Source organism: Scyliorhinus canicula, chromosome 9 (assembly GCF_902713615.1).
Source record: "Scyliorhinus canicula chromosome 9, sScyCan1.1, whole genome shotgun sequence".
NCBI lineage: Eukaryota > Metazoa > Chordata > Chondrichthyes > Carcharhiniformes > Scyliorhinidae > Scyliorhinus > Scyliorhinus canicula.
The window spans coordinates 189,494,455-189,518,095 of record NC_052154.1 but is presented as its reverse complement, the minus strand read 5'-3'; the positions used below and the strand labels follow the sequence as shown (position 1 = coordinate 189,518,095).

The 23,641-nt window shown below is 47.4% G+C and overlaps 1 protein-coding gene across 9 annotated transcripts in view; it reads left to right on the top strand.

Annotated features, from left to right (window-relative positions):
• ano5a (anoctamin 5a) overlaps positions 1-23,641 on the top strand; it is a 202,902-nt gene that overhangs the window by 69,042 nt on the left and 110,219 nt on the right. For 2 of the 9 annotated variants that reach the window (XM_038808340.1, XM_038808339.1), the window contains one exon: positions 16,428-16,469. The exons of the other annotated variants lie outside the window; for them this stretch is intronic. In XM_038808340.1, the coding sequence (XP_038664268.1) occupies positions 16,428-16,469 (42 nt within the window). The remainder of the gene's footprint in view (positions 1-16,427; positions 16,470-23,641) is intronic. 9 annotated transcript variants of the gene reach the window in all.

The following is a 23,641-nucleotide window of genomic DNA, read 5'->3' as shown; positions in this document are numbered from 1 at the left end:
AGAAAGGCTCTCCGTCTCCAGGATCTCTTACCCGCCCACACACAGGCTGACAATATATAGTCCACCCTCACAAAAGAAGATTTGGGAAGGAAGATCAGGAGAGACTGTAACACAAATAGGAATCTCGGCAGAATGTTCATTTTAATCGTCCGCACCTCTCCCTGCCAAGGAGAGCGGGAGGGCATCCCATCTCTTCAAGAACCCTTTCACCTCTCCACTGACCAGTCAGGTTCAATTTGTTCAGCAGGCCCATTCATGACCAACCTGAATCTCAGATATTTGAATTTTGTCTTGCCAGCTTGAACGGCAACGTTCCCAAATCCGCTATCCTACCCAGGGGAACAACGGAAAAATGTTGTTCTTGCTCATATCACTTTGTACCCTGAGAAGCTTCCAAACTTCCTCAACAGTTCCATTATCGTTCCCATGCAAGATAGAAGGTTCAAAATGTAAAACAACAGATTGTCTGCATAAAGGGACACCCTATGCTCCTTGCCCCCTCTCTCAGTACCTCTCTACCCCTTCGATGACCGAAGCGCGATGGCCAAAGGATAGTTTGCCTGCGCAAACAACAACGGGGACAACGGGCAACCCTGATTCGAGCCCCTATACAGCTGGGAATACCCTGAGCTCACCGTTTTAGTCCAGACAATCACCTTGGGAGCACTAGACAATAATCTCACCCAGGAGATGAATGTTGACCCAAATCCAAATCATCCCAGAATCTCGAAGAGGTACCTCCACTCCACCCGATCAAAAGCCTGCTCTGCATCTATGGAGATGATTACTTCTGTGACCGTTTCGCTAGATGGGGACATGACCACATTCAAAAGTCATCTAATAGTGGCCAACAGTCTGCCCTTAACAAACCTTATCTGGTCCTCAGAGATCACCTCTGGCAAACAATCCCCCAGAACCTTAGCTAATACCTTTTACATTGGTATTCAGTAAAGAGATAAGCCGATAAGACCCACACTCCACGGGGACCTGCTTGTAAAATTCCACCGGGCAACATCCGGTGCACTCCACAACCTCTTCCAGCCCCAATGGCATCTCCAGCCCCTTCCCCCTCACCCTCTCTGCCACAGGGATAGTACAATCGGACCAAAAGCGGTTCCATCCCCGAGCCCTACTCCAGGGGCTCAGACTAATACAGCCCCGGCCCTCAGGGATGTCAATAATCTTGTCCAGTGCCATCACCAGCTCTCCCCCCCCCCCCCCCCCCCCCCCCCCCCCCCGCCACCCTCATCCCTAACCTGGACTATTTCTCCTCCGGCCGCCTGCTGCTTCAGCAGGTGAGCCAATAGATGGCTGGCCTTATCACATTACTCATAAAATGTTCCTCTTGAGCAACAAAATTGGTTCACCGCCTTCCCAGTCCGTACCAAATCAGATTCCATTTGTAACCCCTTTCTCTCCACTAACAGCTCCATTATCGATCTCGACAATGTGATACAATTGTTGTACTGCCGGTCCAACTCCAGAATTGAGTCCACTAATCTCTTCTCGTCTGCTCCCCCAACCTTGTCCCTGTGGGTGTTACATGGGATTATCTCTCCTTTAATCACCACCTTCAGCGCTTCCCAGAATGTAGAGGACGAGACTGTCCCGTTCTGATTGAAATCTGCATCGTTCCCCATGGCCGCCAGGGCTACCTTCTCACAGAACCACTTGTCTGCCAGGATCTCCATATCCAACCGCCACAGGGTGGGGAGCTGGGCTTAGAACATAGAACATCACACCGCATTACAGGCCCTTCGGCCCTCGATGTTGTGAAACCACTCTAAAGCCCATCTACACTATTCCCTGATCATGCATATGTTTATCCAATGACCATTTAAATGCCCTTTATATTGGCGAATCCACTACTGTTGCAGGCAGGGCATACCCCGCCCTTACTACTCTCTGAGTAAAGAATCTACCTCTGACATCTGTCCTATATCTATTTCCCCTCAATTTAAAGCTATGTCCCCTCGTGCTAGCCATCACCATCCGAAGAAAAAGGCTCTCGCTGTCCACCCTATCTAATCATCTGATCATCTATTATGCCTCAATTAAGTCCCCTCTTAACCTTCTTCTCTCTAACGAAAACAGCCTTAAGTCCCTCAGCCTTTCCTCATAAGATCTTCCCTCCATACCAGGCAACATCCTGGTAAATCTCCTCTGCGCCCTTTCCAATGCTTCCACATCCTTCCTATGATACGGCGACCAGAACTGCACGCAGTACTCCAAATTCGGCCGCACCATAGTTTTGTACAGCTGCAACATGACCTCGTGGCTCCGAAACTCAATCGCTCTACCAATTAAAGCTAACACACAGTACCCCTTCTTAACAACCCTATCAACCTGGGTGGCAACTTTCAGGAATCTATGTACATGGACACCGAGATCTCTCTGCTCATCCACACTACCAAGAATCTTACCATTAGCCCAGTACTCTGTATTCCTGTTACTCCTTCCAAACTGAATCACCTCACACTTTTCTGCATTAAACTCCATTTGCCACTTCTCAGCCCAGCTCTGCAGCTTATCTATGTCCCTCTGTAACCTGCAACATCCTTCCGCACTGTCCACAACTCCACCGACTTTAGTGTCATCTGCAAATTTACTCACCCAACCTTCTACACCCTCCTCCAGGTCATTTATAAAAATGACAAACAGCAGTGGCCCCAAAACAGATCCTAGTGGTACACCACTAGTAACTGAACTCTAGGCTGAACATTTCCCATCAACCACCACCCTCTGCCTTCTCCCAGCTAGCCAATTTCTGATCCAAACTGCTAAATCACCCTCAATCCCATGCCTCCGTATTTTCTGCAATAGCCTTCCGTGGGGAACCTTATCAAATGCTTCACTGAAATCCATATACACCACATCAACTGCTTTACCCTCGTCCACCTGTTTGGTCACCTTCTCAAAGAACTCAATAAGGTTTGTGAGGCACGACCTATCCTTCACTAAACCGTGTTGACTATCCCTAATCAAATTATTCCTTTCTAGATGATTATAAATCCTATCTCTTCTAAACCTTTCCAAGACTTTGACCACAAAAGAAGTAAGGCTCACTGGTCTATAGTTACTGGGGTTGTCTCTACTTCCCTTCTTGAACAAGGGGACAGCATTTGCTATCCTCCAGCCTTCAGGCACTATTCCTGTAGACAATGATGACATAAAGATCAAAGCCAAAGGCTCAGCAATTTCCTCCCTAGCTTCCCAGAGAATCCTAGGATAAATCCCATCCGGCCCAGGGGACTTTACTACTTTCCAGAATTGCTAACTCCTCCTCCTTATGAACCTCAAGCCCTTCTAGTCTAGTAGCCTGTCTCTCGGTATTCTCCTCGACAACATTGTCTTTCTCCTGCGTGAATACTGACGAAAAATATTCATTTAGCACCTCTCCTATCTCCTCGGACTCCACGCACAACTTCCCACGACTGTCCTTGACTGGCCCTACTCTTACCCTAGTCATTCTTTTATTCCTGACATATCTGTAGAAAGCTTTAGGGTTATCCTTGCTCGTACCTGCCAAAGACTTCTCATGTCCTCTCCTGGCTCTTCTTAGCTCTCTCTTTAGGTCCTTCCTAGCTAACTTGTAACTCTCGAGCGCCCTCTTGACAAGTGATTCAACTACTTCAGTAAACCACTGTTCCCTCGCTCGACCACTTCCTCCCTGCCCGACAGGTACATCCTTATCAAGGACACGCAGTAGCTGTTCCTTGAACAAGCTCCACATTTCAATTGTGCCCATCCCCTCCAGTTTCCTTACCCATCCTATGCATCCTAAGTCTTGCCTCATCGCATCATAATTGCCTTTCCCCCAGCTATAATTCTTGCCCTGCGGTATATACCTATCCCTTTCCATCGCTAAAATAAACGTAACCGAATTGTGGTCACTATCACCTAAGTGCTCACCTACCTCCAAATCTAACACCTGTCCTGGTTCATTACCCAGTACCAAATCCAATACGGCCTCGCCTCTTGTTGGCCTATCTACATATTGTGTCAGGAAACCCTCCTGCACACATTGGACAAAAACGGACCCATCTAAAGCCTAAAGTACTCGAACTATAGCGTTTCCAGTCAATATTTGGAAAGTTAAAGTCCCCCATAACAACTACCCTGTTACTTTCACTCCTATCCAGAATCATCTTTGCAATCCTTTCCTCTACATCTCTGGAACTTTTCGGAGGCCCATAGCAAACTCCCAACAGGGTGACCTCTCCTTTCCTGTTTCTTACCTCAGTCCATATTACCTCAATAGACGAGTCCTCATCAAACGTCCTTTTTGCCACCGTAATACTGTCTTTGACTAACAATGCCACCCCGCCCCCTTTTTTGCCACCTTCCCTGAGCTTACTGAAATATCTAAACCCCGGAACCTCTAACAACCCCCTTAAGGATTCCAAAAACACGAGCCGAGACATCACGGACCCTGGCACCTGGGAGGCAACACACAAACCACGAGTCTCTCTCATTCCCACAGAATCTCCTATCTATCCCCTTAACTATGGAGTCTGCAATGACTAATGCTCTATTCCTCTCCCCCAATCTGAGCAACAGGGACAGACTCTGTGCCAGAGACTTTTACCCCATAGCTTACCCCTGGTAAGTTTCCCCCCCCCTCCAGTATCCAAAGCGGTATACTTGTGACTAAGGGGAACGACCACAGAGGATCCCTGTACTGACTGCTTCCTCCCAGCCCCTCTCACCATCACCCATCTATCTTTATTCTTTGGAGTAACTACATCCCTGAAGCTTCTATCTATGACCACCTTTGCCTCCCGAATGATCCGAAGTTAATCCAACTCGAGCTCCAGTTCCCAAACGCAGTTTCTGAGGAGCTGGAGATGGGTGCACTTCCAACAGGTGAAATCAGCAGGGACACTGACGGCGTCCCTCACCTCAAACATTCTGCAGGAGGAACATTGCACTGCCTTCCCTGCCACCTCCCCTAGATAAAACTAGAAAAAGAAAGGAAGAGCGTACCTGATATTCACTCAACCTCTTAGGTTAGAGGAGGTGGAAGGATGGGGGACACTATAAGTGTAGTGTCTCAGTTTTAGCAACCGCCCAACTTATATACAGGTGCTACACACATTCCCAGAAATCCCACGGCCGACTTCCGGTTTCCTGCTGCTCTGAAACAAAAACAACTCCGAAAAAAGTTAGCTAAAAACAAAAATTCAGCTTACCCTCCGCTCTCCTTTCCAAAGAAATCACTCCCCTCTCTGCCTGCTCCGCTGGAAGAATGAGGTCTGAACCTCGGAGGTAAGTGCATTTTAAAGAATACTACACACCTTCCCAGAAATCCCCATGGCTTGGCCTGCCTCCAGCCTCACATCCACATAATGTGGCGCATGGTCCGATATTACTATCGCGGTGTACTCCGTCCCCACCACCCCGGAGTATCGACTTCACCACCAGACAAAAGTATTGCACCCAATGTACGTGCGAGAAGAAGGAGAACCCCTTCTCTCTCGGGTGACTACCCAAACCCCCCCCCCCCCCATCCCATCTGCTCCATTGACACTGCTAACTCTTTGGCCAATCCCAAAATTACAAAGGATTTGAGACTCAACCTGTCCATCCTCATGTCCAATATGAAGTTGAATCTACAAATCTCAAGTGATGAGGGTCAAGGCCGGGATGGCTGCCAATACGTTTTGTCAATGCCATGCTCAGGCTCCTTCCCCGAAATCGACCAGCGCAACAGATTACAGAACCAAACTAAAAAGGCTTCAATTATTTTAAGTGGGGACAACAGGATAGTTATTGCACATCGGCAGGTGTAGCTGCTGTGGCAACAGTCCGGAAGGGCAACGCTGCCCAGGACAAAGCAGCTGCTTCATCAGCAGCTATTCGTCAACTTAAACATCCACTCTCTCCATCATCAGTGCAAAGTTTCCCCAGTGTGTGCCATCTACAGGGCACACTGCCGTGTGTGCCATCTACAGGGCACACTGCCGAGTTTGCTTCAGCAGTACCTCTCCAACCTGCAACCTCCAGACAAGACAGCATGCACATGAAAAAGCCATCCATTGCAAGTTTCCCTCTTGGCCGCATCCCAATTCCACTTGACCACTTTTCTTTGGAGGCCACGACGTCAAAATACTGGAGTCACCCCACCCACCTCAGAGAACTGAGAATACCTTCACCACATAGACTAGAGCGGTTCAAGGAGGTGGCCCAGGACCAATGTTTTGAGGGCGATTGGGAAGGCTAAATACTTGTTGCCTTTGTCAACGATGGTCAAATCCTGGGAATCGATTAAAAGACAAGTGATATACAATAACATTCCTGTCGTCCTTGTTGAAATGGTTGAAGCCTTTCTCGTCGTGTCCTGTAATCTGTTGTCTGATTGTAATTTTGTTGATTAAATTGGATAATAAAAATTACAATTTGCATTGCCCCCGTGTCCTAGAGGTCATGCCCTCAGGAAATGGTAAGCAGAGTGCAGTAAGCACTACAATGTGACCGGCGACCCTGCACCAGAGCAGATCAAGCAGTTTGACGCACGCACACACTGAGCCGGATTCTCCTCGTGTTCCTCGGCGCACACCCTCGCAAAGTGAAGACTTGGCCAATGAACAGTCAAAACAGAGAGAATTTGCAGTACTTAAATAAATTTGTTATTTACCCCTCCCCCACCCTGAAGAAAAGACCAGAGAACAGCAAAACAGAACTTGTTCACAACATGAGGAATAAATGGGCTGCCAACGGGAAAAGAGAATCCTATTTTCTGGAGCTTAAGCCAATTTTGTTTGGACAACAAAATAGCACAAATTGAATTAGATCAACAGTGGGCATTGGCCTGGATATGCTGAACAGGTAAGGGTTGCGTGGTCATTTGCCCGGATGTTCAAACTTCCAATGGGCAGTGGCCCTTTAAGGTTGGAAACTTTGTCAAATTTTGGCTGTTCAGGAATAAATTCCCTTTTTCCAGCTGCCCAAAACAAAATGAACCTTCTGCTCAGTAACTGCAGCCGAGAATGAATGTGCAGCTAACCTTCTGACTATCAGCTGCATTTGGAAACGTAGGGCGCGATCTACCAGCCGCATCGCACTCTAACAAGAGCACGGCATGGCCGGTAGATACCTCCCAGATCTTGCAAGACGTCTGGATCAGGGTCCCACCCATTATGGGTGTGAACGTCAATTTAAAACTGACTTCAGCGAGCTCACCCGGGATCTCCCGGTCTGCCCAGCTGGGCGCCATTCAGTACTTGGAGTAAAGGAGAAAAGCTTGGGGAGCCCATAGCGGTGTGTCCTCACTTGGTGGGGTGTGGGGCAATGTCCGTGTGTGTGTGGGGGTGGGGGGGGGGGGGACATTGCCCATATGTGGGGTCCCTCCAGTTCACTGAGATATCGGAGTACCCTTTTAAAATGGTGCCCCGATCTCTGAGGAGACGGTCTGGCCAGCTCTCCAGAGATGAAAATAGTAAGTGTGGGTTAAACTGGTGCAGAATTCCCCAGGGCCCAAAGAACTGACGGAAGGGCGCGTTCTGCCAACCACGCTGTGCCTGAAAAGCAGCACACTTGTGGCATGACATTGACAATGAATGCCGAGAGACCCCGCTCCTGGGGTCTACCCGGCTCACCACGCCTCCCACGAGGTCTAAGGCAATCCTGCATGGCATTGCGATTGGGCGGGATCTCGTTTTGGCAAACCTGCATATTAGAGCGAGACAGCCAGCCTCATTCTAATGTTCAGTCCCCTGAGGTAACTAAGACATTGGGACCTCTTCCCATTGCCTTGGAGACTTTGGGGGAGAACCATTCGGTACTGGTCTCCGCAAATGAGGACCAGGCAGAATGGCACTCGTGTGGTCTCTCAAGTGCTTGTCGGAAGTCTCCAAGTGCTTGTCCCCTGGGTGTGGTGGCACCCAGCCACAGCTGGTGCCAGCCTGGCACCCTTGCAGTGCCACCTGGATGCCAGCCAGGCACTGCTATTCAAAAATGGTGTCCTGATCTCTCCCTGCAATGAGGAGTTTTGACAAGTGGGGCTCCTCAGTGCAGGAAACGGAACTGAGTCCAGCCTCGGCCACGTGTTCCCCTCTGCCCTGTATCTGAGTGGAGTTGTGTTAGGTGGCGATGTTTTTCTTGGCACCAAGTAAAGCTGAGAAACACATGGCGAGATGCGCTCGCGATAGGACAGAGTTCCCATTTGGTTCGATCATGCCCTAAGTGCTGTTAGATAGCGGTGGGGAATTCGCGGACAGAGTCTGCACTCTGGGCAGCACAGTAGCACAAGTAGATAGCACTGTGGTTTCACAGCGCCAGGGTCCCAGGTTCGATTCCCCGCTGGGTCACTGTCTGTGCCGAGTTTGCACGTTCTCTCCGTGTGTGCGTGGTTTCCGCCGGGTGCTCCGGTTTCCTCCCATGGTCCAAAAATGTGCAGATTAGGTGGATTGGCTTTAGTGACCAAAAAAGGTTAGGCGGGGTTGTTGAGTTACGGCAATAGGGTGGAAGTGAGACCTTAGGTGGGTCGGTGCAGACTCGATGGGCCAAATGGCCTCCTTCTGCACTGTATGTTCTATGTTCTAAAAAATAAAATCTGCAGGAAACTCCCAGCAAAACCTGCCACAAATGACACTTAGAATATTTTCTGTCAGATTATATGTTGAGAGTATTTAGCCGGGTGTGTCCTGGCAGTCGCAGTGCGGAGAAGGAACAGGCTATTGAATGGGACTTTGTTGCAATCTGGGGCCTCAGCGGGGAATGCCCCACCACGGCAGCACTTAGTCCCGTATCCTGTAGCAAGTCGCTCTGCTCACCAGAACTCCTCAGTAACACCCCCAACCCAAAGCTCCAACCCACCCATAAGGGAGTCCTCAGGGACATCCCCATACCCCACCTGACATGGGCAGGGCACTCCCAAGCTCGATCCCCAGTGCTGACACCTTGGCCATAAGAGATAGGAGCAAAATTAGGCCATTCGGTCCATCGAGTCCACTTAATCATGGCTGATATTTTTCTCATCACCATTCTCCTGCCTTCTCCCCAAAACTACCGATCCCATTATTGATCAAGAACCTATCTATCTCTGTCAGCCTTGCCAGAGTGCCACCCTGCCTGGTGGCTAACCAGGCGGGAGGCCTCCGATCCCCTGGCAGACCCTCCCCAAGTGCCATTCCGCCTAATTACCCTTGGTGGGGACCAGCACTGAAGGGTGCCCATCTAAGGTCTCCGAGGCAAAGGGGTTAGGTGCCAACTCCTCGGGTAGATGGGGCGAGCTGAATATTAGAGTGAGATGAGCTACTCACTCTAATATGCAGATTTGCCAAATACTGATTCCTCCCACAAATGGGTGGGATACGGATCGGGATCTTGTGAGGCGTGGTGAGCTGGGTAAATCCCGGAAGAGACCTCCCCCGGCATCTACCGGCCGTGTTGCGCCAACGGGGGGGGGGCAGGACCACCCATAGATCACGGCCATAAACTCCCAGGTTTATTTTGTTCCAGCGGCAATACAATACAAAAGAATATTTCAGCTGGTTGTCGGAGCTGCTGTTGGTTCACCAGCTCTGCTTCTGCCTGTTACCTGCTGTGGAACATCATTGAGTGTGTGAATAAGACAAATGAAGTGGGGACACCAGAGTAGTCAAACCAACTCTCTATCAATGTAAAAAGGGCTAATGCCCAGAAGGGGAAACAACAGGAACTTCAAGAATACAGATGTCAGGGCAGCACGGTGGCGCAGTGGTTAGCACTGCAGTCTCACGGCGCCGAGGTCCCAGGTTCGATCCCGGCTCTGGGTCACTCTCCGTGTGGAGTTTGCACATTCTCCCGTGTTTGCGTGGGTTTCGCCCCCACAACCCAAAGATGTGCAGGGTAGGTGATTTGAACACGCTGAAATTGCCGCTTAATTGGAAAAAATGAATTGGGTACTCTAAAAAAAATTTTTTTAAAGAATACAGATGTAGCACAACACCACAAAGATAAGATGCTGGAAATCCTGAACCAGGAACTGAAAATGTGGAATAAATCAATAGGTCAGGTTGTGGAGAGAGAGAGAGAAAGAGGACCTGAAATGGCCTGTTTTTTTTTCTTCTCTCTACTGATGCTGTCAGAGATGCCGAGTGTTTACAACATTTTCTATTTTTAGTCCAGATATGCTCACCTCTTTCCCAAGAGGCCGCTCTTAATCTTGGCTTTTTTACTTAGCATTAATTGATGCTGACTTTCACAGAGAACTTTTCCATAGGTAGAGAGTATCATTTGAACTAACCTTGTATTGGTTAGTGTGCACATATTTAATAGCACGGTAGCACAGTTGCTTCACAGCGCCAGGGACCCAGGTTCGACTCCCGGCTTGGGTCACTGTTGATGTGGAGTCTGCACGTTCTCCCCGTGTCTGCCTGCGTTTCCTCCGGGTGCTCCGGTTTCCTCCCACAAGTCCTGAAAGACATGCTGTTAGGTAATTTGGACATTCTGAATTCTCCCTGTGTACCCGAACAGGCGCTGGGATGTGGCGACTCAGGGATTTTCGCAGTAACTCTATTGCGGTGTCAATGTAAGCCTACTTGTGACACGAATGAAGATTATTATCATTATTATTATAATAAACTTTGAGTCATAGCATTATGGGAGGACGTGAAGACACATGACACCTGCAACAGAGCAAAGTGATCTGCCATTTGTCCAATGCATACAAGCTGAATCTACTTGGCTAGTTGTCTTTCCAGTTTGAATGACCTATGAAAACTGCGAGTCAAGGGTTGAAACGGGATAATATTTAGAAAAAGAATTCCTTTTCAGAATGTTCTTTTGATGAGTAACAGCGCCTCCATCTCGAAGCAGGCCTCCAACACAAGATGTTGTACAGTAATGAAGTGAATTTCCTTTCCTTGCATTGGAAGTTGAGCATTAAAAGCTGAAAGCTACTTTTCATAATGTTGAGCTGACCTGTCAATGTCCTTGGCACCCAATGTAAGGGTTTCATGCAGCCAGGAATGATGTCAGACAAAAATTGTTGATCTGGCTGAGGCTGCCAACCAGTAAAATCCATTTCTTAAAAATGATTTTCATTGTGTCCAGCCTCAGCGGGTCTGCTAGCACTGACCTATTTGATACTAACTTGGTCGATGCAACAATATAACCGGGATTCATGCCAAGAGGGATGTCTTTCATACGACAGCTATTGCTTTTATTTGACGATGGCACAGTGGTTAGCTTGGCTGCCTCGCAGTGCCAGGGACCTGGGTTCGATTCCAACGGTGTGGAGTTTGCACGTTCTCCCCGTTTCTGTGTGGGCTTCCTCCCGAGTGCTCCGGCTTCCTCCCACAGTCCAAAGATGCGTATGCTAGATGTATTGGCCATGATAAATTGCCCCTTAAGGTCGAGTTGCAGCAATAGCATGGGGAGTTGAGCATAAGTAGCGTGGTCTTTTGAAGGGTCAGTGCAGACTCGATGGGCCAAATGGCCTCCTGCACTGCAGGGATTCAATGATTCTCAGGTTTTTTATGCAAACCAACAGACTGAGAATTGAACAAATCTTGCAGCTTATAATGGGAGATGTTTAATGCCTGGATGTTACTGCTTTATCGAAACAATATTAAGAATAGCTAGCTGGAAGATGTAGCATACCCTATTTCATTGACAATTCAAAGAAGCTATTCCAGCCGCTAAGCATTTTTGGCTTAATTGATTTCTGGACAAGGCATTGAACCCACAAAAGAAACATATTTATGGCAGACATTTCGGTATGATTGCATGTAGCCAATTACAACAAGACAATTTTCTCATCTAATAATAATAATCTTCATTAATGTCACAAGTAAGCTTACATTAACACTGCAATGAAGTTACTGTGAAATGGCCCGAGTCGCCACATTCAGGCGTCTGTTCGGGTACACAGAGGGAGAATTCAGAATGTCCAATTCATCCTACAAGCACAACTTTAGGGACTTGTGGGAGGAAACCGGAGCACCCGGATGAAACCCATGCAGACACGGTGAGGAGGTGCAGACCCCACATGGACAGTGACCCAAGCCGGGAATCGAACCTGGGTCCCTGGTGCTGTGAAGCAACAGTGCTAACCATTGTCTTACCGTGCTACCCATAATGGACTCAGGCTAAGAGAAGACTAATGTAGTGGGACAATGAACTTGAATGAAGATCTCCGCCCAATGCATTAACCTGTTTTATTTGTCAACTTAAATACTGAAGGACCTACTTTATATTTAGTGTTCTGTCTTTAATTCGGATTTCCAGTGTTCACAGTTTTTCTTGCATTTATAAAAGACATTCGTAATAGGCTAGCATGGTCAGGGATATAAATAAGTTCAGACAAAACAAAAGGTGGATATAAGAGCATAATTAATAGAAGCAGCATTCGGCCATACAGCCCCTCGAATCTGCTCTACAACTCAATTAAGATCTCAACTCCAGTTCCTCACCCAATTCCCAGTTACTCTGATACCTTTAAAGAGTCCAAAACTTGACAAATTTATCCTGATGCTCAGTCATTAAGTCTATTACACAAACTTCAGACGGTGGAGAATTCCCAAAATTCCAACGCTCCTGAGTGGAGAGGTTTCTCTCGTCTCAGTCCAATTCCTAATCCTGAAACCATGCCCCTGGTTCTGGACTCAGCAGTCAGGAAAAGCAGGCTTTCCTCACCTAGCCTTGTCGAGCCCCCTCACCACTTTCCAGCACAGATCTTCCATGGAGTAGCAACCATCGGATTGCCACACCTGCTCGCACTCTTCCCTACCTCAACGCTGCTCCCCATTTCTGGCCGTGTCTTCCGGAGCTTAGCTTTGCAAGAAATGTGGAGCTGAGCATCCGTTGGGACATTCTGTTGCAGCGCTATAGAGTCAGGGGGAAGACAGAACATGGCCCCTCCTCATTTCCACACGGTATATTTAACAATCTGGTGTGAATGTCAGTGAATGGGTGAATGATGATGGATGGATGAGTGAATGGGTAGGGTATAGCTAGGTGGGTGAGTGGATAGTTGGGTTGAAGGGGGGGTAGCCTAGTTGGGGGTTAGTCAGGACAGCACGGTGGCACAGTGGTTAGCACTGCTGCCTCACGACGCCGAGATCAAGCTTCAATCCTGGCTCTGGGTCACTGTCTGTGTGGAGTTTGCACATTCCGTCCGTGTTTGCTTGGGGTTCGCCCCCACAACCCAAAGATGTGCAAGGTAGATGGATTGGCCACGCTAAATTGCCCCTTAATTGAAAAAAAATTAATTGGATACACTAAATTTATTTTCTTTAAAAAGTCAGGGCTAGTCAGCTCAGGAGGGGTAATCATAGCGTGTTAATCAGATGGTTGGATGTTGCTGGTGTGGAATGGGCAAGGATAGATGGAGGTGAGGAGGGGTTAGGTGGATAGCTGGAGGGACAGTGTGAGTGATTGGGAGCTAGTTGTGTAGTTAACCAGGAATTAGACCAGGTTTTAACTGTAACATTTCCTGAACAACTATTCGGGCAAGTCCAACAAAACCGTCCCAAATCTCCGACTCTAGCTCAGAATCAGCCGTTTTTGTGGGGGATCATGGGATGTCGGGAATTTCCTGTTAGAAGTTCAAACTTCCTAGGTAATTCCCATGTAGGTCAGCATGTCAGGACTCGTGTGGACCCACGCAATCCTTGAATCATGAGCCCAGTCTCCCAACAACCCGGATACCTGAAGGTTTGGGCCTCATGTTTAAATGAGATCCATCTTATTATTCTTTACCCCAGAGATTAGAGGCCCGTTCTATTTGATCTCTCACCATAGGACACTTCTTGTCCCAGGAACCAAGCTTATGAACCTGTGTTGTGTTGTCTTGCAGGCAAGTAGCTTTCCTTTGATAAGGAGGCCCAAAGTGGCATGGTCTCTTTCCTAAATCTTGTATTCCAGAAGGCAGTGTAGCCTTCTGTACCCACACTTTCTCTGTCGCATATAGAAGAATACCCAAACCACACTGAACACCAACGTTTTCACCATTTCAAAAAACATGGGTGGGATTCTTCGACCCCACGACGGGTCGGAGAATCGCCTGGGACCGGCGTCAATCCCGCCCCCGCCGTGTCCCGAATTCGCAGCCCCCCGAGATTTGGCGGGGTCGTGAATCGCACTGCGCCGGTCAGCGGGCCCCCCGCGCCGGTTGGCGCGCCCCCCCGCGGCGACCCTCCGGCCCGCAATGGGCCAAAGTCCCGCCGCTGACAGGCCTCTCCCGCCGGCGTGGATTAAACCACCTACCTGACCGGCGGGATTGGCGGCGCGGGTGGGCACCGGGTCCTGGGGGCGTGGGGTGATCTGACCCCGGGGGGTGCCCCCACGGATGCCTAGCCCGCGATCAGGGCCCACCGATCGGCGGGCGGGCCTGTGCCGTGGGGGCACTCTTTTTATTCCACCTTCGCCATGGTCTTCACCACGGCAGAGGCAGAAGAGACCCCCTCCCCTGCGCATGCGCCGGTATGACATCAGCAGCCGTTGATGCTCCGTCGCATGCGCGGACTTACGCCGGCCGGCGAAGTCCTTTCGGGCCCGGCTGGCGTGGCGCCAAAGGCCATTCACGCCAGCTGGCGGAATGGGAACCACTCCAGCGCGGGCCTAGCCCCTCAATGTGAGGGCTTTGCCCCTAATGGTGCGGAGACTTCCGCACCTTTGGGGCGGCCCGACGCTGGAGTGGTTCACGCCACTCCAACACGCCGGGACCCCCTGCCCCGCCGGGTAGGGGAGAATCCCGGCTCATGTTTTCCTTATTCCCTGACCAAAGCGAAAGAGCCCAGAATTTCCCCATACTCCATCTCCGATCTTTCTGTACACTCACTTAACCTGGAAGCAGACCCCTTTGCAGACCTCTGCCCTCCTCACAGCTTCCTTTTCCGCCTGGTTTTGTATTGTTAGCAAACTTGGCTACATTGCACCCGCTCTCCCTTCATATAAGGTATTAACGTTGATTGCAAATAGCTGGGTGTCAGGACTGTTTCTTCCGTCACTCCACATCATTGCCAATCTGGAAATGAACTGTTTATCTGTTTCCTGTCCATTAACCAAACCTCTAGCTATGTATTATCACTAAACCTATTGAGTTCTTATCTAATGTGACAAGCTTTTGTGTAGCGGCTTGTCAAATGGGTTTCCAAAATACAAATATACTACATCTTCTGGTTCCCCTTAATCTACCCAGCCAGTTGAAAATAAGGAGAAAAGGGATGAGAGGGCTACTTACATGGGCTTTTCAAAATGAATCCTAGGGGTCAATTCAATATCATCTTTTCCTCCACAACTTCATTTCACTCAGGCCTGTGATTCCACCACTTGTCCCCTCCACAATTCATGAGCTCCCATTCTCAACCAGTTTAGCAGGCCAGTCACTTCGCCATACGACAAGAGGATATATTGTCAAGCTATTAGTTTAGAATGCATACTCCCACCATTGACTAAAGGGAGACATTGGGGGAGATTAAAGAATGGGCCTCTCATTCTACCCATTATCTGAAAAGGGGTGTTGGTGACGTCGTGAGATAAAATGGGAACATTTTGCAAAGCGCAAACAAGAAGAAAGGAAAGAATCTGTCTAAATTTTGTTCCAGCAAGTCTTGCTTTGACAGCAAGATTCTGAATTCTTGACAATGGATCAGTGAAGCTTTTTGTCGTAACTTGCTTTGATAGCAAGAGTCTGACTTTGTTTGTGTGAGCGGTGTTATGATTATATAATAACACAAAACTTCAGTGCATCAAATGCCAACATGCAAACTATTTCCTTGGGAATGGAAGCCAAGTCTGAGAAACTGGGGCAATTCCCCACCGCTGTGCTCTTGTGAATTGGTGTCGAGCATCTGTGGAATTAAACGTATGCAGCAATAATGTACATTGTACAACTTTCGCATTCACCTAACCAAATTCAATTGTGGTGTCTCTGTCCTTGTTTTGGCAAGTAATTGTGCTGCATGAGGTATTGTTGTTGGCTGCAACAATGTATTTTGGTTCAGCATTTATGATATTGCCTCCATTTAGCAGACGGGGAGATGGCTGTGTCAATAACTCTCAGGCCCTGGGTGGGCAGCAAGTTCTGGGCACCCATTTAATGGGACTTTTCTTCAAAGTTCGGCTTTATTTCCCCTATTTTCCAGATATATAGTTCTCCACTGGACAGCCTGGCAGAGTGTTGACGAAAACTGTTTTGATGAAGGAAGCTGGGCTTTAAATGACAGCTATGCGTCCAACGTGCCACCTGAATTGTATATCATACTGCCACTATCTGTAGACAGATTTCTCAGCATTATGGTGACCTTCCGGTTAAATCATCACCAGTCAGCCCCCACAGGGGAGAGCAGCCTATGGTCCCCTGGGGCTGTGGCCAAAGTTACATTTACACCTGGATACACTGTGTACAATGGAATAATATTGGGGCCGCCAACAAATTCATGTGGATATGTGATGTCTTTAATTGCACTATTTTTACTATTCTGGTGGTTACTCCGCAGATGCAGAGAAAACACATGCTCTTCGTGAATAGACGTTTCAGGGTACTGTACGGTAAAGCACTTGTAGTATTAAACAATAACTGGTTTGGAGGCTGCAGTTACCCACATTTACAGCAGCAGTGTACCCTTTAATGCTCAAAACTTGCTCTTGTTTTTAACAAGGGGAATGTTTCTCCTTCCAAATTGATCCGTGGAGTGAGTAATCACTTGATTGGATTATCTGGCTGTGCCATGATATTTTATTAATTTCAAGTGGTTAGAGTCAAGATCCTGCAGAACACCATTAACTCTGTCCCATTTCCTGCCTAATTTTATTTTGTTTGGACCGAAAAGTCCTTGGAAGAAGAATGATAATCTGATTGTATTGATTCAGAATTGCCATGCTTCATGAAATGAAAATGAAAATCGCTTATTGTCACAAGTAGGCTTCAATGAAGTTATTGTGAAAAGCCCCTAGTCGCCACATTCCGGCGCCTGTCCGGGGAGGCTGGTACGGGAATCGAACCATGCTGCTGGCCTGCTTTAAAAGTCGGCGATTTAGCCCAGTGAGCTAAACCAGCCCCTCTGGGGGTTGGCAGAGGAAATTGAGACTTTGAAAATGCAATTGCGAATTACAAATGATAAATTTGTGTTAAATTATCCAGGTACTTTAACAGACTTCTAGCTTCATGCAGCCACAAATTGGTGGTGTGTGGGTAAACCCATGTTTTCTATTCCTCCATTAATGTTTCTTTTGTCATTCTTTCTTTTGGCACTGATTAGAGGTTATATTGCTGTCTAATGGTGTGGAGCTTGTTTTGGAGCAAGGTTCTCTTACAGTTGCCATGCCATTTAACCCCAGCTGCAAACCGCTTCAGTAAAAGTCTTGCTCGTCTATCAAAATATTCTGCGTACCAAATAATACCTTGAAACTGGGGCAAGTTGCTTGAGTCTAGGGTAATTGTATTTGCATGTTTGGAGAACGGTCATTTTACCAGACTATCTGACGCGAAAGATTCTACAACTGCGTGATATCTTTTCTACATTCTGCACACATGTTGTGCTGGGTGATGGGGTATTCACTAAGGGTATGGGAATCAATGCAAGTGTTTGCTGGAGTTTGGAAAGTTTACAATGGAGTAGTGTATGTGCTTATTAGTGTATGGCTTAAACGACAGTGCCCAACTGAGCATGCTCACGGTTTCCCGTGTGCAAATACATGTTTTCATTCAAGAGCTGATGGAATTGCTCGCTAACTTTGTGGGCAGAGGAACTGTTTTGAATCAGAAAGGCTGACTTACCCCAATCACCCTGGCAGATGGTGAAATTTGAATTCAATAAAAATCTGGAATTAAAAGTCTACCGATGACCATGGTCATTATCGTTTTAGAAAAAAAAAAACATCTGGTTCACGAATGTCCCTTTCGGGAAGTAAATCTGCCATCCTCACCCAGTCCGACCTACGTGTGTCTCCAGATCTGCAGCAATGTGCTTGACTCTTAAAATGCCCCCTCGAGGGCAATTAGCCATGGGCAATAAATGCTGGCCCAGCCAGTGACACCCACATACCACAAAAGAATGTGGTGTTCAGCTAATCCTCAGCCAGCAAACCTTGATTTTCCACACGCTGGGTATTTAATAAGCGGAAAGTGAGCATGCAGTATTTCCTGGCAAGTATTCCATGCAAAATCTGTTCCTCACCAAGATTGCTGAGTGAAGAAATTAGCCGATAGTGACATTCGACTGTGTGTACATGTGTGTGTGTGCGTGCTTTTCCTCACATTCCGAGGAGCCTGACGCACTAGCGCATGCTTCCACCATTTGACATTTGCTGGCAATGCGAAGACTGAAAATACCTTCATTATAACATAGAAAGTGTAAATATCATTGGAGAGACTTCAATGCAGGACCACATGACTAGGAATAACAAGAGGGTGGAAGAAGAAACAAGACAAATAAATAAATAGGGTAAGCCCATGCTTAAATTTTAAACATTCCCGGATTGTTGAAATGCCTTGTTGGAAGAAAAGACGTTAAAGAGGAGTTCGGCTGTTTGAAGGCCGGGAATGAATAAATTGGAAAAGGCTATAGTGAGATACAGCTCTGCATAAGTGCAGTACAGATATAAGGAGCAGGTAAAGGGACTAGGATTTAAAACTTGGTGATTAGAAGGGGCAGGGGAAGAAGCTTCAGAAGAGAATAGATCACAGTATAGTATGGATTAAATGGAATGAACTGAGAACATTTTCAATGGAGAGTGAGACTTTGGGAGCTTAAAGGTGAGTCGGGAATAACATTTTCTTATTTTCCACCCAAGAATATCAGGCAGATATTGCAGGGCCTCCCGAGACATGAGAATAACATTCAAGGCTCAGTGATGACAATGGGAACAGGAGGTGCAACACAACTGCAGTGTCAGTGCTGGACAAAGGTTTTGCTGCATGCTTTGGCTGCAAGATGCACTTACACAGTTGAAGCAGAGTTCGGGCTGAGCCCTTGGCGAAGGGTCTGGTATCCAGTGGTGCACTCTTTTGAAATAGTTATGGGCCGGCACAGTGGTTAGCACTGCTGTTTCACAGCTCCAGGGTCCTGGGTTTGATTTTTGCCTCGGGTGACTGTCTGTGTGCAGTTCTCCCCTTGTCTGCTTGGGTTCCTATGCACAATTCCCTGGGTGTATTTCAAACGAACCATTGGACAAAAACCTGCCTAGCTCCTTCCTGAACTGATGAAAGGATTATTGTTACATCAGTTATTGTCCCAATGTTTTGGCCTCAACTGATTCGCGTAGTAGAGAATTCCACAGATTCCCCGCTCCCTGGGTGAATAAATTTCCCCTCATCTCATTCCTAAAAGGTTTACCCCGTATCCTTAGACTATGACCCCCAGTTTTGGACATCCCCACCATCGGGAACACCCTTCCTGCATCTACCCTGTCTAATCCTGTTAGAATTTTACAGATCTATATGAGATCACCTCATTCTTCTGAACGTCAGCAAATATAATCCCAACTGACTCAATCCCTCCTCATACATCAGTCCTGTCATCCCAGGAATCAGTCTGGTAAAGCTTCGCTGCACTCTCTCTAGAGCAGGAACATCCTTCCTCAGGTAAGGAGACCAAAACTGCACACAATATTCCAGGTGTGGCCTCACCATATGATTTCAGCAAAACATCTCTATTCCGATCCTCAAATCCTCTTGCTATGAAGGCCAATATGCCATTTGCCCTCTTTACTGCCTGCTGTACCTGTGTGTTTACCTTCAGTGACTGATGTACGAGGACACCCAGGTCACATTGCACATTCCCTTCTCCTAATTAATAGCCATTCAGATAATAATCTGCCTTCCTGTTTTTTCCACTAAAGTGGATAACCTTGCCTTTATCCACATGCATTTCCTCACTCAGACTGTCCAAATCACACTGAAGGATCTCTGCATCCTCCTCACAGCTCACCCTCCCACCCACCTTTGTGTCATCTGCAAATTTGGAGATATTACATTTTGTTCCCTCATCTAAATCATTAATCTATATTGTGAATAGCTGGGGCCACAGCATCGATCCCTGCGGTACTCCACTGGTCACCGACTGCCATTTTGAAAAAGACCAGTTAATTCCAACTGTTTCCTGTTTGCCACCCAGTTTTCTATCCATCTCAACACACTACTCCTAATCCCGTGCAATTTAATTTTATGCACTTTTGTGGGATTTTGTCGAAAGCCTGCTGAAAGCCCAAATATATCACATCCACTGACTCCCCCTCATCACCTCTCTACTAGTTATAGCATTGAAGAATTCCAGTAGATTTGTCAAATATGATTTCCCTTTCATAAATCCAGGCTGAATCTGTTCAATTTTACCACTGTTTTCCATGTGCTCGGCTATAAAATGAATTCTAGCATTTTCCCCACTACCGACGTTGGGTTTACTGGTCTATAATTCCCTGTTTTCCCTTTACCTCCCTTTTTAAATCATGGAATTACAATAGCTACCCTCCAATCTGCAGGAGTATTCCAGAGTCTATAAAATCCTGGAATCTGACCACCAATGCATCCACTATTTCATGAGCTACTATTTCATGAGCCACTTCCTTAAGTGCTCTGGGATGTAGATTATCAGGCCCTGGGGATTTATCGACCTTCCATTTCATCAATTTCCCAATACCGATCACTAATCCTGATTTCCCCACATATATATGTCCTTCCTTTCGCTAAAGAAAAAGGCTCTGCTGAATTTTCTGAATTATTTTGTTGTCATCAATTTGCAAAAATGGCCTTGCAGAGGAGAGAAAAGAGAAATCAGCTTGGGGATGGTATGTGAAGCCGATTCTAGATTAAGCTGAAACTCTGGCTTTGTGTTACAAACAGCTTCTGTTTGTGCTTGTGAACAGCGTGTGCCTATTTTGATTTGTAACATTGCTCATGTTTCGTGATTCTGTAATATTCCACCATGCTATTGTGCAATTTTAAGATAAGATTTTGCAGTTAAACGGGAGCTGTGCTCACAGAAGAGCAGGGCCAGGGGTTATAGATGAAGAGTCAGACGTGCTGGTCGTATCTTAATTCTGTGAGGGGATGGGTTTTGAATGAGTTAAAATCCCGACCCAATGACGGCTTGGAGAAGGGGGTGCCCTTCAAATAATGGGGAGCCCATCGGGGCAGACCTCCATGGCGGTGGGAAGGTAATTGAGGTTGTTAATCAGCCAGTCAAGAGTGATTTTGAAGGAAGTTCAATAGTTTTCATGGGGTGAAGGTGTTCCAGGGAGTGTCGGTGGCTCGACTGCTCAAAGGACGCGAGAGCTCAGCAACAGGTGAGTGTTGGCTGGAGGTGACAGCCACTGAGCACGGCTGTGTTGTTGACCAGGCTGGCCGATGTTCAAATCAGCAATGATTTGGGGGGGTATTGAGGGTGTTGGGCAATAGCCAAGGGCAATTGGTAGAAGGGTGTCTCCCTGGTCCACTGCAGCGAGTGTTAGCAGCACTAAATTGTTGAGACGCATTGAGCCTCAAGGGCTCCATTATCAAAAGGACACCTACAATTAGATGTTTGACTCCTCCACAGAGGTGAATATTGGGGGAGAGAGAAAGAGAGACAGGTTTAGTCAAATGGATCGGGGCTACAACTGCCGGAAGAGCACCAGCGTCATGATGCTGAGATGGGATGCAAAGAGGAGGGTATATAGGGGCAATAAGAAAGGCTGATATTTGACAAGGTACAACCTTGTTAGCAGAGGCTTAGCATCACAGAAGTGTCAGAAAGCTATTGTTTCTGAAAGCTGCATCTTGCCCAGGGAGATGGTGGCTAACCTGAGCAGAATGCTGGAGGAGGGATTGAGACAATTGGGACCCAGTGGTTGCTCATTGCCAGATGGGAAGATTCCTGAGCAAATCCTGCCACCTGTCCGTGTGGCCATGCATTTGACCCTGGCATCGGGACACCCCCTCAATTGCCACAATCCAGCCGATGATGTCTATTGCTGCATTGACCGGTTGTTTGGACCTGATGCTGTGACCAATCCCACAATAAAGTTAGAAACACTGGGCGGGATTTTTGGTCCGCCTCGTGGCATGGTTTGCGGCCGTGGAGGTGGCCCACCATCAGACGATTATGGGATGTTCCGGTCTTGCTGAGTTTCTTGTTGTTTGCACCACCTGCTGCTGGGGAACCTGGGGCAGGGGTCGCCGTTGGCAGGACAAGAACATCACGCCAGCGGGAACAGCCAGGAAATCCTGCCCACTAAAGTTCAATCAGATACAACAAAGGCAAGGAACATCGGAACAGGAGTAGGCCATTTAATGAGATCATGGCTGAGCTGTGACCTAACTCCATATACCTGCCTTTGGCCCATATCCGTTAATATATTTACTGAACAGGAATCTTTCTCAGATTTAAAATTAACAACTGTTCTAGTTTCAGCTGCTGTGTGTGGGAGCGAGTTCCAAACCTCTCCCACCCTTTGAGTGAAGAAGTTCTTCCCAACATCTTTCCTGAATGGTCTGGCCCTAATTTTTAGACTATGCCCTCTAGTTTTAGACTCTCCAACCAGTAGAAACAGTTTATCTTTATCTACCCTGTCTTTCCCTGTTAATATAGAACATAGAACATACAGTGCAGAAGGAGGCCATTTGGCCCATCAAGTCTGCACCGACCCACTTAAGCCTTCAATTCCACCCTATCCCCGTACCCAATAACTCCTAACCTTTTTTGGTCACTAAGGACAATATCGCACGGTCAATGTACCTAACCTGCATGTCTTTGGACTGTGGCCAGGAAACCAGAGCACCCGGAGTAAATCCACGTAGACACAGGGAGAACGTGCAGACTCCGCATAGACAGTGACCCAATGGGGAATCGAACCTGGGACCCTGGTGCTGTGAAGCTACAGTGTTAGCCACTTGTGCTATCGTGCTGCCCATATCTTGAATACTTCGATCAGATCACCTTTTAATCTTAGCGAAAACAGGCCTAATTTGTCATCTCTCCTCGAAACTTAACCCCTGCATTCCAGGTATCATTTTTGTAAAACTATGTTACACTCCCTCCAAGGCCAAAATATCCTTCCTAAAGTGTGGTGCCCAGAACTGTTCACAGCGACTCCAAGTGGGGCCTATTTTTTTAATTTTTGTTTCTAAATTTAGAGTACCCAATTATTATCTTTTTCCCAATTAAGAGGCAATTTAGCATGGCCAATCCACCTGACCTGCACGTCTTTTGGGTTGTGGGGGTAAAACCCACGCACACATGGGGAGAATCCAAGTTGGGGTCTCATCTGGGTTTTGTAAAGCTGCAACATAACCCCTGTGCCTTGATACTCCAATCCTCTAGCTCGGCTTGGGTCATTGTCTGTGAGTTTGTACATTCTCCTTGTGTCTGCGTGGGTTTCCTCCGGGCGGGCTCTGGTTTTCTCCCGCAAGTCCCGAAAGACGTGCTTGTTAGGTGAATTGGACATTCTGAATTCTCCCTCCATAGACCCGAACAGGCGCCGGAGTGTGGCGACTAGGGGCTTTTCACAGTAACTTCATTGCAGTGTTAATGTAACAATAATAAGGATTATAAAGGCTACCATTCCATTAGCCTTTTTCTAACTTTCTGCACTTGTTCGTAGTATTTTAAAGATCTATGGACCTGAACCCCAAAGTCTCTTTGGACACCCACTGTACTTAATCTCTCCCCATTTAGACAATACCTTGCTCTATCCTTTTGTGGTCCAAAATGGATGACCTTACACTGGCTGCAAG